The sequence below is a fragment of the Acinonyx jubatus genome, chromosome C1, assembly GCF_027475565.1.
Source record: "Acinonyx jubatus isolate Ajub_Pintada_27869175 chromosome C1, VMU_Ajub_asm_v1.0, whole genome shotgun sequence".
Classification (NCBI taxonomy): domain Eukaryota; kingdom Metazoa; phylum Chordata; class Mammalia; order Carnivora; family Felidae; genus Acinonyx; species Acinonyx jubatus.
Window position 1 is genome coordinate 116,760,688 of NC_069381.1, and position 12,476 is coordinate 116,773,163.

Consider the following 12,476-nt stretch of genomic DNA (forward strand, 5'->3'; position numbering starts at 1 on the left):
CCCCACGTTGGGCTCTCCACTGACAGTGTGGAGCCTACTTGAGATTCTCAATCTCTTTCTCTCTCTGCCCCTCCATCCCCCTCAAAAATAAATAAATAAACAATAAAAAAAAAAAAGAGTCCCCTGCTTTACCAACTGAGCCAGCCAGACGCCCCCACAGGATTTTTTTTTAAATCATGACCATCCTGGCCTAAATATCTTCAACATCATTAGTTATTAGGGAGATGCTAGTAAAATGTGCAAATACACAAAAATACAAATAAAGTAGTGAGTTGAACGGTGGCCTCAGGAAGGCATGTTCATATCCTAACACCTGGAGCCTGTGAATGTGACCTGATCTGACAAAAGGATCATTGTGGGTGTTATTAAGGACCTTGAGATTCAATCATCCTGAATTACCCAGGTAGGCCTCAGTCCAATAACCTGTCTGTGTACGAGAAGAGAAGACAGAGAGTCAGAGAGGGCCATGGGAAGGCAGAGGCAGAGAGTGGAGTCCTGTAGCCACAAGCCAAGCAACACTTGCCAGAAGCTGCCGGAGGCGCAACTACATTCTCCCCAAGAACCTCTGGAGGGAGCACAGCTCTGCCGACACCTTGATTTCGGACTCTGACCTCCAGAATAAATCTCTGGCTTCCTAAGATCCTCAGTTTGTGGTTATTTGTTAGAGCAGCCACAGAAAACTAACACACCATATAACCCAACAATTCTACTCCTTGGTATACATCCAGGAGGACTGAAAATAAGTCCACGCAAAAACACGTACACAAGTGTCCCTAAGAGTGCTATTCATAGTAGGCTCAAAGTTGAAACCCAGACGTCCATCGGATGAATGGCTGAACAAAACATGGTATAGGCATACAATGGAACAGTATTCAGTCATGGAAAGGAGGGAAGTACTGATAGATGCCACAAGTCGGATGAGCCTGGGGAAACATTAGGCCAAATGACAGAAGCCAGTCACACAAGACTACATGTTATATGATTCCACTTATATGAAATGTCCAGAGTAGTTAAATCTATACCAATGGAAAGCAGATTAGTGGGCGCCTGGGGTAAAGGTAGACTGGGTGAAGGAATAAGGAGAGTGAGGGTGCTGGGGGGGGGGGGAGTGAATTGTTTATTCATTAATTATTATAAACAGTGAGGAACTCTGAAAGATAGTTATTTTAATTCTACCCTACCACCGTTGAGGCAGCAAACCTAATATCAGGAAAAGTAAGCTTCAAAATCAATTATTAACCTGGGTCTTTGATGCTGTGTTCTAAGAAATGTGTCCTCATTAGTTGGGGTTGGGGGGGGATTTCCTATTCACCATTCTAAATTCTAACCCTTTTTCCGAGGGGAAACACTTGGCACCTAACAGATTTCTCTCCGGATTCATTCTCTCTACCCACTTTGAGGCACGAGGACTCACGGAAATGGCGTTGTTTGTTGGGGACTGCCTGATAGAAACCTGACTTCACTTCCTGACGGCTTGGCCATGTGTCAGCTTCTTCTCCTTGCCCTGAGCAATCCAACACAATACTTGGAGTTCTTTCTTAAAATGACCCACTCTAAGACATGGCTTCTAAGAATGCATCATGTCTAAAAGTAGAGACTCTTGAGGCATCTGGTGACAGAGCCAGAGGGGGGAACATCGTGTACAAAGCCAGAGTCTCAGAGGGCCCTAGTGAAGAGAGCCCACCTCTGCCCCACTCCCAACACATGTGCAGATGCCATTGTGGCTCAGATCCAGAACCCAGTGGGAGTAGTTCTGAGATGTCCTGCTCAGTGTGACTTTAGGGGGTCGATGTGAGGTCATTGAGGTTGTAGAGGTGACTTAAATGTTCAGGTCCCTAGAAGCATAGAAGTTAGGGATGCTGTGGCCACCCAGAGCCTACCCCAGTTTGAACATGCCGTCAATGAAGGGCACCCACGAAGTTCTGTGGTGGACTGAAGTCCATCCTTTCAACTGTCCCTTCTGGAGCCTGTCCAGTGGAGCTGACCCTTGCCACCAGACCCAGCTAGAATCTCTCTGGTCAGAATGGATGAATTAGGCATGGGCATCAGACCTGAACAGGTGGAACAGAACCCTCACCAGAGCCTCTTAGGAAAGGGATACCCCTTTCCCTGGTAGTGTAGGCTTGGAGCAAGCAGGCACTGGTTTAGAGGAAGGCAGCCGAAAAGTCAAAGTCGGTCTCTATCACTTCCTAGCTGTGTGTTCTTGAGCCAACTATTTAACCTCCTGGAATCCTGGTCTCCTCATCTATAGACTGAGAGTAATAGTACAACCTCCACAGAGCAAGTGTAAGGACGAAATTGAATCATGGGAGGCACAGGGCACCCAGCTCCTAGCCCCTAAGAGCCAGTTAGCAATGACACCCATTCGAAAAGAATGCCGTGAGGAGCCTTTGGCGGGAGAAAGTAGCTTGTCCAAGGACACTGGTACAACTTTAAAATTTCTCATCCTAGAACCATCTTTCTGGCCCAATCGACATTCGTGCTTCTGCAGATTACGCTGCTCTTTAAATTAATAATATAGATGCAGAACATTCACGTCATGTCATTACTATGATTAGTTATCCCACTTAAAAAATACCTACCAGAATCTGTTGATGTTGTTCTTCTACTTGATAGCCTCCAAAATGCACTACTCCAGGTTTTGCCTGTATGACCTTATTATTCAGAAGTTTTGCATAAACCTCTATAAAAGCAATGTAAACAAGTACATCAGGAGATGAGACATAAAAGAAAATCTTAAATAAAAGAAGATCCTGTTAAGGTGGGCCCTCTTTAGGATATTTTAAGCCTATGAAAGTTTCAGACAGAGGATACAGATGTGAACCAGATTAATGATCTATTCCAAATGAACTGTACTGCTTCTCCCTATTTTTACACATTGTTTGGGAGATGTTATCATCACAATACAAACTCACATGTACCGTTGACCACTTAGTGAAATAATCTGCTCTTCACGTTTTGTGCAAGTCTTCAAAATAAAATGCGAGCTTGTAAAAAGCACGCGCCTCATCTTTGCTGCTCCGTATAACACCAAGATTACCTAGCATGCGATGAATATCCAAACACCAAGTGTTAGTTTTCTAATGTGTGTTTAACTGTTATTATTTCATTTCCTCTGGATAGAATTACAATGTGATAGAATAATTGTAAAGCTCTGAATAATTATCGCTCTGGACAGAAAAGTCTCCAACTGCTATTACTATAATGTGAATGTCTTGTCTTTTCTTTTCTTTTCTTTTCTTTTCTTTTCTTTCTTTTCTTTTCTTTTCTTTTTTTCAGTTTTGAGAACAAGGTTGAAACAGCTGATCTCTTTTACAAAAGGGTACAGACTCAGTCCCTTAAGTGTCTAACTGTTGATTTGGGCTCAGGTCATGATCTCACAGTTTGTGAGTTCCAGCCCCACGTTGGGTTCTGTGCTGACAGTGTGGAGCCTGCTTGGGATTCCCTCTCTCTGCTCCTCCCCCGCTTGCTCTCTAGCTCTTTCTCAAAATAAATAAAAATTTAAAAAAAAAAGGTGTCACTGTTTCAAAGAAGACATCCAGATGGCCAACAGACACATGAAAACATACTCAACGTCACTCATCATCAGGGAAATACAAATCAAAACCACACAGATACCACCTCACGCCAGTCAGAGTGGCTAAAATTAACAACTCAGGAAACAACAGATGCTGGCGAGGATGTGGAGAAATGGGAACCCTCTTGCACTGTTGGTGGGAATGCAACCTGGTGCAGCCACTCTGGAAAACCGTGTGGAGGTTCCTCAAAAAAATTAAAAGTAGAACTACCCTATGACCCAGCAATAGCACTGCTAGGAATTTATCCAAAGGATACAGGAGTGCTGATGCATAGGGGCACATGTACCCCAATGTTTATAGCAGCACTTTCAACAATAGCCAAATTATGGAAAGAGCCTAAATGTCCATCAACTGATGAATGGATAAAGAAACTGTGGTTTATATACACAATGGAATACTACTTGGCAATGAGAAAGAATGAAATCTGGCCATTTGTAGCAACGTGGATGGAACTGGAGGGTATTATGCTAAGTGAAATAAGTCAGGCAGAGAAAGACAGATACTATATGTTTTCATTCCTATGTGGAACCTGAGAAACTTAACAGAAGACCACGGGGGAAGGGGAGGGGAAAAAAAGAATTAGAGAGAGGGAGGGAGGCAAACCGTAAGAGACTCTTAAATACAGAGAACAAACTGAGGGTTGATGGGGGGGGGGGGTGATGGGTGATGGGCATTGAGGAGGGCACTTGTTGGGACGAGCACTGGGTGTTGTATGTAAGCGATGAATCACGGGAATCTACTCCCGAAAACAAGCGCACACTGTATGCTCTGTATGTTAGCCAACTTGACAATAAAATATATTAAAAAAAAAAAAAAGCATCCAGGTCTACACAACTTTTCCCAGCTCTTCATTCAGGCAGGAACTGAGATGTGTAGGAGGCACTGGGAACCCACTACCCCATTGTCTCTGTGCCTTTAGCGCTGATGTCAGGCATTTGTTCGTAATCCTCACTCCAACCCTGCGCAGCAGGTATTATTTCCATTGTGCAGATGAAGGAGCTGAGGCTCAACAAGATTAAGCAACTTGCCCACGGCTGGTAGTTGAAAATCAAGCCCAGGTCTGATTCCAGCTGCTAGACTGCCTCCTTCAATACGAATGCACCATCCAATTTCTCACCAATGGTGACTTTTCACCTTTGGCTATATCCACACCCTGTGAGCCACAGATCCCCTACCCCGCTCCTTAGCCCAGTGTGATTCTTGTAAGCATCTAGAGTGAGTGTGAAATGGTTGGTGTTCTTGCTCCTCACCAGGTGAGCTGAACACTGTCATCAGCTTTGGGCCAAAGTGAAGGGCTGGAATGGGGTAAGGATGGTCTTTCTGGGGATAGATGATCTCTATCGGTTACCTGATCATTTTTTTAAGTATTGAAATGAACATTATTTGGTAATTTTTAAAAGATTTTATTTTTAAGTAATCTCTATACCCAAGGTGGGGCTCGAATTCACGACCCTGAGATCAAGATTCGCACGCTCCTCTGAGTGAGCCAGCCAGGTGCCCCATTTGAAAAACATTTTTTCAAGTTTATTTATTTATTTTTGAGAGAGAGAGAGAGAGGGCACACGCACATGAGCACGAGGGATGGGCAGGGAGAGAAGGGGAGAGAGAATCCCAGGCAGGCTCCACGCTCACCTTGGAGCCCAACGTGGGGCTTGATCTCCCAACTGACCATGAGATCATGGCCTGAGCTGAAATCAAGAGTCAGAAGCCTCACCGACTGAGCCACCCAGGCACCCCTATCTGGTAAATTTTTTAGATGCTGGATATTTTGCTTTTGTTTTTAGAGCCACAAACAGGTGTAAAATAGGCATTGCTCTGCTAATACCCAGAAATAGTTGAGTATATTAATCTGCATTCAATAAGTTCTACGGTAATGAAAGAGCCACACCAAATTACTGCATTTGCAGCATGTGTGATGGGCCTTGCAAGATGAATTGGAAGCCAGCTAGTGTGATGGTAGAGAGCTGGACATTGGGCTACAACGACTGAACACCACCTCCCCACTCAGCTGGGCCGCCTTGGGGAATTCGTTTGACCTCTCTGATTGTCAGCTTTCCCAACAGTAAAATGAAAACAGAACGCTGATGTTGTGCAAAATGAGTGAGAATAACGTAGGCCGAATGATTAGCCTTCTACATAATCACTAGAGGATCTACCAGGCTTTCCACGTACATGGAATGGGAGAGACGTGCACGGAAAAAAGCAAGGGGGTATTAAGTGCATGTGGTCTTGAAGGAGCAGGAGTAATGGTGTGGCTGCAGCTGGGGGTGAGAGGTACAGAGCATGGTAGGCCTGGGGGGCGGGGCCGAGTAGGCAAGTTCACATCCACAGCAGAGGAGGCCAAATGCCAAGGGAAAGAATCGCAGCTCTATTCCGTATGCAAGGGAACCGCTGAGAGCATCTGAGCAGAACAGGGGCAGGGACAGCCGTGATTCCAGAAAGGAAACTGACGGGGTGTGAAGGTCGGAAGGAGGAGAGCACTACAATATCCTAGTGACCTGCTGAGGCTGTGGGGACAGATAGGTAAGATATTTGAGGAAGTGGGAGCAGCAGAACTTGGTGACTCATGTACACCACAAGGACCTATCACGTGAGTGGATGGGCCTAAATAGAACCATTGTTCTTAATAATAAAACCTATTGTAAGCCTATAAGACAATATAGAGAGATCAGCACCAAAAATTTCTTTGTGCTTTCTGGACTTTGGATCCTCTGGGATCCAACTTACTTGATTAGATTCCAACTTACTTGATTCTAGAAGGTGATTAGGTACTGGAGTTCTTTTCTTAGGCTCCTCCACGAGGCTCCTCAAAAGGAGGGGAGATACGTTAGTAAATGGTTCTTTGGCACTGTTTAGTTCTCTGCTGGGGGTTTTCACCACTGCCATTTTATCATGAAAAATTGAGTCTCCTTTTTAGAGCCAAAGGTCACTTCCTGGGAAGAAAACAGTAGCAGTATGAGTAACCACGCACATTTTTTTTTTCTCAATCTTTAACAAACGTACCTCTGTGACTGTGCAGTTAACTGTGGCCCAGGCCCTCCCTGCCTCCCTGCCTTTGCCGGCCACTCCATTCCCACACAGGGCTGTCCCATTAATCTGGCGTCACATATCACACCCCAATCTCCTGCCGTCGCTCAAAACCCTTTGGTGGCCCTTAATTTTCAAGAGCTTTTCCCAAACTGTAGTCCTGAGATGCTTTGGACTCCTGAAGGGAAAAATAAAGGCACTCACAATCAAAAAAATCAGAAAATGTTGAAGTAAATAGTTAAACAGGCCTCTTCTGAGATTTCTCCAAATCAGTTTCTTAGCTGCATGTGACTATGAAACCCTTTAACATTTGGAGACACTATTTATAAGACACTGGCATTTTTGAGCCACCTTCCTGGGCCCCTCTCTGGCGTGAAAAGGAGACAGGGTAGCCAATAGGCCCCCTCCACCACCAGGGGGTGCATTCCTAGGGGCTCTGTCCCAGGACCTAGGATCCCAGTTCATGTTGACCCTTTGTCAGACTTGCGTTTCCTTAACATTCATTTTAAGTTCCACCCTCTTCATAAAGGCCACACTGACCCCAACACCCTTCAACATACTTTACAACTACTGCCTCTACTACTCATGAGGTATGAATGATTTATTGCCATGTACAAGCCTAGGCATCTTGGTATCTTCTACAGCTAAGTCTCTAAACTGGGGGTCCTTGGACAAGCAAGCTTGGGGGGGCTGCTCTGTGATGCCTCTGAGACTGAATGCAAAATCCGGTCTGGATCTTTATGTGCTTGCTTTCTTTTTTTTTTTTTTTTTTTTTTTTTCTGGAGAAGACTCATAGCTTTAGATTCTCCGGAGTCCACAAGAGCAAGCAAAATACAGTGACTATACTGAAGCAGGTGTTTACCAATCATTTTCTGAAAATTTCTCCTTTCCCCTTACCCCCAGCCCCGGCATCTCTGAAGATTCCCTACCTCTCAGCACAGCCTCTACCTCACCTGCTTCGTTCCCTTTCATCCCTTCAACACCTGCCTCAAAGTTCACTTTCCAGCCCCCTCTCCTTGGGGCCCCTCAAATTCCCCGCCTGTACTTCAGGCAGGAACAATGCCTAAACCGTTTTCAGGAGAGCTCTCCTATTCCAGTTCACTCACTCCAGGGTGAACTTGTCTCTTTTCACACACCCCCATTCTTGGTCTCCTGGCCCCATCCTCTACCCGCAGGCCCTCTCATCCTAGCCAGACGCCTGCTCCCCCTCAGCGCCCCTTCACTCCATCTCCGGCTAGGGGTAGGGGTCGACCCCAGCCCCATGCACTACCCACATCCTCACTTAACCCTTTAGGTCCGACCTCTCCTCTGACCACCTGCCCGCTGTTCAGGCAGCCTCAGCAGCTCAGCGGCGGCCAAGGGGGCACCCCTACCCCCAGGTCCCAGGCCGCTCACACAGGAGGTGGTTCCGGGGCTGGATTCGGCCGGCGCCGGCGCCAGCCACCGTCGCCATGACAACTAGGACGCGCTCCCAGGGTCGGCGGCCGGACGCGACCAAACTCTCCAGGGACGTGGGGGTGGGGCGGATACGGGCGGCAGGCGCTCGAGCTCCGGAGGCCGCTGGTGACTTCTGGGGACTCGAAGCAGTCTGTGCGGCCTGGGCAAGAACAGAGAGAACGACTTAGGAGGTGCGAGGGCAATGGATTTCCGAAGGGAAATGGGAAAGTCATAAAAGTATAAAAAAGTATAAACTGGAATCCTGCGAGAGCAGATGGCGGAGAGCGGCTGGCCCCCCAAGGGGCGGGGCCTCCTGAGCTCAGTGGGTGGAGCTTCCCGCCAGACATTCATTCATCCAATCACTTAATTCTTCAATATATTTTGTTTTCCGTTTTCTGTTATGGTAAATTTCAAACATATACGAAGGTAGGCAAATAGTATGATGAAGCTTCAACACCCATCTGTAACAATGATCAAATCACGGCCAGTCTTTGTTTCCTCTATACCTTCCCCCTATTCCCTGTATTCTTTTGAAAATCTCAGGCATCATTTCATCCATAAATATTTCAGAATATACCTCCAAAAGATAAAAATTCTTAAAAAAAAAAAAAAGAGTACAACCACAATGCCAGTACCTTAATAAGTTACAGTGATTTAACATCTTCACTTACCCAATACTCAATAGTTCCACAAATGACTTACAGGTCGTGTTTAGAGTTGCCAGTCTGAATTCAGAATTCGAATAAAACCCACACGTTACAACAGACTGATATGTCTTTAGGTGTCTTTTAACCAACATGTTCTCCCTCCATTTCTTTTTGTTGTTGTTGCAACTTACTCACTGAAGAAACTGTTTGTGTTCTGATACTGGTATTTAGGAGTTATACACCATGAAGCTGGACCTGCCCCCCCTAGACCTCCCGCCCTGTCTACTCACCCTGCCCACCCATGGACATTATTCCATACACAGACAGCTTGGGCTTTTCCCAGGAGTTGTCCTTGTCTCGTTTTTTCATTATATGACTTGACACTTGAGTGATATTATTTATGGCTTCATGTCGATAAGAAATTATAGCAGGAATCCAATAAGAATACCTGCCTTTCCCATACCCACATCACTTGTTGTGCTCTATGTGGTCCCCGCCTCCCCCACGCACACTCACACTGGGAATATTTACTTTTCCCATCATCCTATTTTCCAATCCCTCCCCCACTGCCATCATCACTGGTTAAAAATCTGCCCATCTTTCAAGACTGGTGCTAGCGATGGTATATTTTCTACCCTCCTTGAAGCCCTCTAAACCAGAAGGACTGTTTCCTTCCTCCGGGTTCCCACACACTTTCTTCTATCATCTTTTTTGGCACTTATCTTTTTATATGTTGCACCTCTTACTACTTGTGTGTCTTAAACTGTGAAATTCTTATCAGGAGGGGACTGTGCCTTATCTTTGGATCTCCCACAGCCCTTGACACAGATCTTTGTTTATGGTGATTACCCAGTAACTGTTGGCCAAGTGGATGAAAAAAATCTATCTGCTTATACAGTAGGTTGTTTTAGTTCTTTCTGTTTTGTTGCCCCAACAAAGTTGTAGATTTTAGAACAAGTACTGTGTTTCCCACAGTCCCAGACCTTTCTACTCCAGCTTAAATCATCAAATGCTTGTTTCCATATACTTTTTAGTGGGTCTTGGGTAAGACCCATTAAAATCCTTAGTTTTTTTAATTTTTTATTTTATTTTATTTTATTTTTTAACGTTTATTTATTTTTGAGACAGACAGAGCATGAACGGGGGAGGGACAGAGAGAGAGGGAGACACAGAATCTGAAACAGGCTCCAGGCTCTGAGCGGTCAGCACAGAGCCCGACGAGGGGCTCGAACTCATGGACCGCGAGATCATGACCTGAGCCAAAGTCGGACGCTTAACCGACCAAGCCACCCAGGTGCCCCTAGTTTTTTTAATTTTTAATTAAAAAAATCCTTATTTTTTTTCCTTAGGTAAATTTGGCAATGTCCCTATTTCATATGTAAAGATAGACACAAACATAGATATATAGATATCGATATCGATATAAGATGTAGGTTCTCTGCACAGTTCACCAAAGTGCATATTATAGTGTAGTGGACATTTCTGGTTGTGTACTCCCACCTCCCAGCTTTGATCAGGCTTCTCCCCAGTCCCTGATCCCCAGATCCCCACTTCCAGCAGTAGATGCTGGTTAGTCTATGCTGGTCATGGAAACTTCTGTCCTCTCGCCCACCACTGATTTACTGTTGAGTATGTAACCCAATTCTGGCCACAGAGACATTAGGAAAAGGCTTCCGGGAAACTTCTGGAAAATACATAAACAGATAATGTTTCATAAATACAGTATCTTTCTCTTTCTGGACATTGTAGTATCCAGAAGTGATTCCTTGGAAATGCAGCAGCCATCAGAGGCCAGGAGGGGCCTGAGGGTGAAGGTGAAGCTGGTGAGAAGGATTAGCAGGGCAAGGAGACAGGAAGAAGATTCTGGACCTGCATGACATCATCTCACCTCTGCTTGTCTGGTGCCTGCATCCCATTATCTCCTTTCAACTGAAATTGTTCTGACATACAATGATTTCTAGGCACTCACCACTCAAAGCGTGCACTTTAGCACAGGAACCTGTTGGAAATGCAGAATTTCAGGTCACCCAGACCTACTGAATCAGAACCTAAATATAAATAACATCCCCCAGGGGCACCTGGGTGGCTCAGTCGGTTAAGCGTCTGACTTCGGCTCAGGTCACGATCTCGCGGTCTGTGAGTTCGAGCCCCGCGTCGGGCTCTGGGCTGATGGCTCAGAGCCTGGAGCCTGCTTCCGATTCTGTGTCTCCCTCTCTCTCTGCCCCTCCCCCATTCATGCTCTGTCTCTCTCTGTCTCAAAAATAAATAAACGTTTAAAAAAAATTTTAATAAATAACATCCCCCACAGATTCACAGACACATTTTAAAGTTTGAGAATCACTAAACCAATGACCTACAATTACCACTGTTTTCCACGATCAATTATTTAACTAATTCATTTATGTATTTCACATTTATTTCACTGAGAGTTTGCAGTGAGCAGAATACAAAGGTATCCCAACCTCTGCCAAACTAAGTCAATGAAATGAGTGTAATAACAGACACAGAAGCTATAAACAATAAGCTTCAGAAGCACAGGGAACAGCTCATTTCCTTCCTTAAAACTCATCTGTGGCTTCATATTGTACGGAAAAGAAAATGCAAAACCCTTAACATAACTTTCAAGGCTTGGCAGAACCTTACTTCTGGCCTTCTCTCTCCTCCTTCTCTCACCACACCCCACGGTGCATCCCCTGGTGTGCTGGGTTAAAGCTGGCTGAAAATTCTGACACTCCTCTCATGGAGAGGTGGGGTCCTTGGGCCCTGCCCATGAATCTAGGTAGGTCTGTGACTGCTTTAACCTCCCAGTCCAAGCCTGCCTGAATTTGGGACTGCAACATTTGTAGGAAATAATAAAATGGTGGTTGTTTCAAGCATGCAAGCTTTGGGATAGATATAGCTGCAGCAATAAATAACCCGAAACTCGGCCAGTTCCTACTCAGCCTAAGGATCCCTTCCTTAGAGGGGCGTTTCCTGGCTTCCTTTTCTAAATCAGGCCCTACCCCAACCCCACCACCCTCTCTCCCAGCACTGGGTGCTCTCCCTTCAATGCACTTACTGCAGCGTGTGATTCTAGACCAATGGGCTTACCTCTCTGATGTCTGTCTTCCTGATGTCTACCTCTTCTGAAGTCAGCTGATGGCCCGACTTCATCTTATCACCTTGCACTCTGCCTGGCACATGGGAGGACCTCCATCCATACTTATCACCTTGCACTCTGCCTGGCACATGGGAGGACCTCCAAAATATTTGTAGGATCAGGTCATTAATGAGTCATGCCAACAGAGATCTAAATTTCTACATACGTATACATATATTATATGTATATGTACATGCATATGTATATATTTTTGGAATATTTATATATTTGGAATATATATATATATTTATATATATTTGGAATATGAATGATATACAGTTCAAAATACCCACATAATGCCTGGACTTCCTCACAACATGGCCACCGGATTCCAAGGACAAGTGTCCCAGGACAGAGCCAGGCATATGCTAGCCGTATGACCTAACCTTGAAAGTTGCACAGTTCTACTTTCACCTCATTCTACCCATTGAGGCCATTCTCAAAGACCCACTCTTTTATAAGAGGGAACATAGACTTGTAGGGGCCAAGGGCAGGCCACTCCAAGATGGGCCACTTTGTCAGGAAGATTATTTTGAATTAAAAAGCAATCATGGGACCCCTGGGTGGCTCAGTCAGTTAAGCATCCTACTTCGGCTCAGGTCATGATCTCACAGTTCACAAGTTCGAGCCCCGGGTCTGGCTCTGTGC

General features: G+C 45.3%; 1 protein-coding gene across 10 annotated transcripts in view; it reads right to left on the minus strand.

The window, feature by feature from the left end:
• CFAP221 (cilia and flagella associated protein 221) overlaps positions 1-9,084 on the minus strand; it is a 106,264-nt gene extending 97,180 nt beyond the window's left edge. For 2 of the 10 annotated variants that reach the window (XM_027055976.2, XM_027055974.2), the window contains exons 1-3: positions 8,001-8,338; positions 6,326-6,511; positions 2,583-2,683 (exon numbers count right to left, since the gene is read on the minus strand). In XM_027055976.2, coding sequence (XP_026911777.2) covers positions 2,583-2,683; positions 6,326-6,464 — 240 coding nt within the window. In that variant the 5' untranslated portion in view covers positions 6,465-6,511; positions 8,001-8,338. Of the gene's footprint in view, positions 1-2,582; positions 2,684-6,325; positions 6,512-7,879; positions 8,339-8,979 lie in introns of those variants that run through there. The other 8 variants (XM_053214905.1, XM_027055975.2, XM_027055971.2 and 5 more) reach the window with 8 other exon arrangements.
• Positions 9,085-12,476: the final 3,392 nt, after the last annotated feature.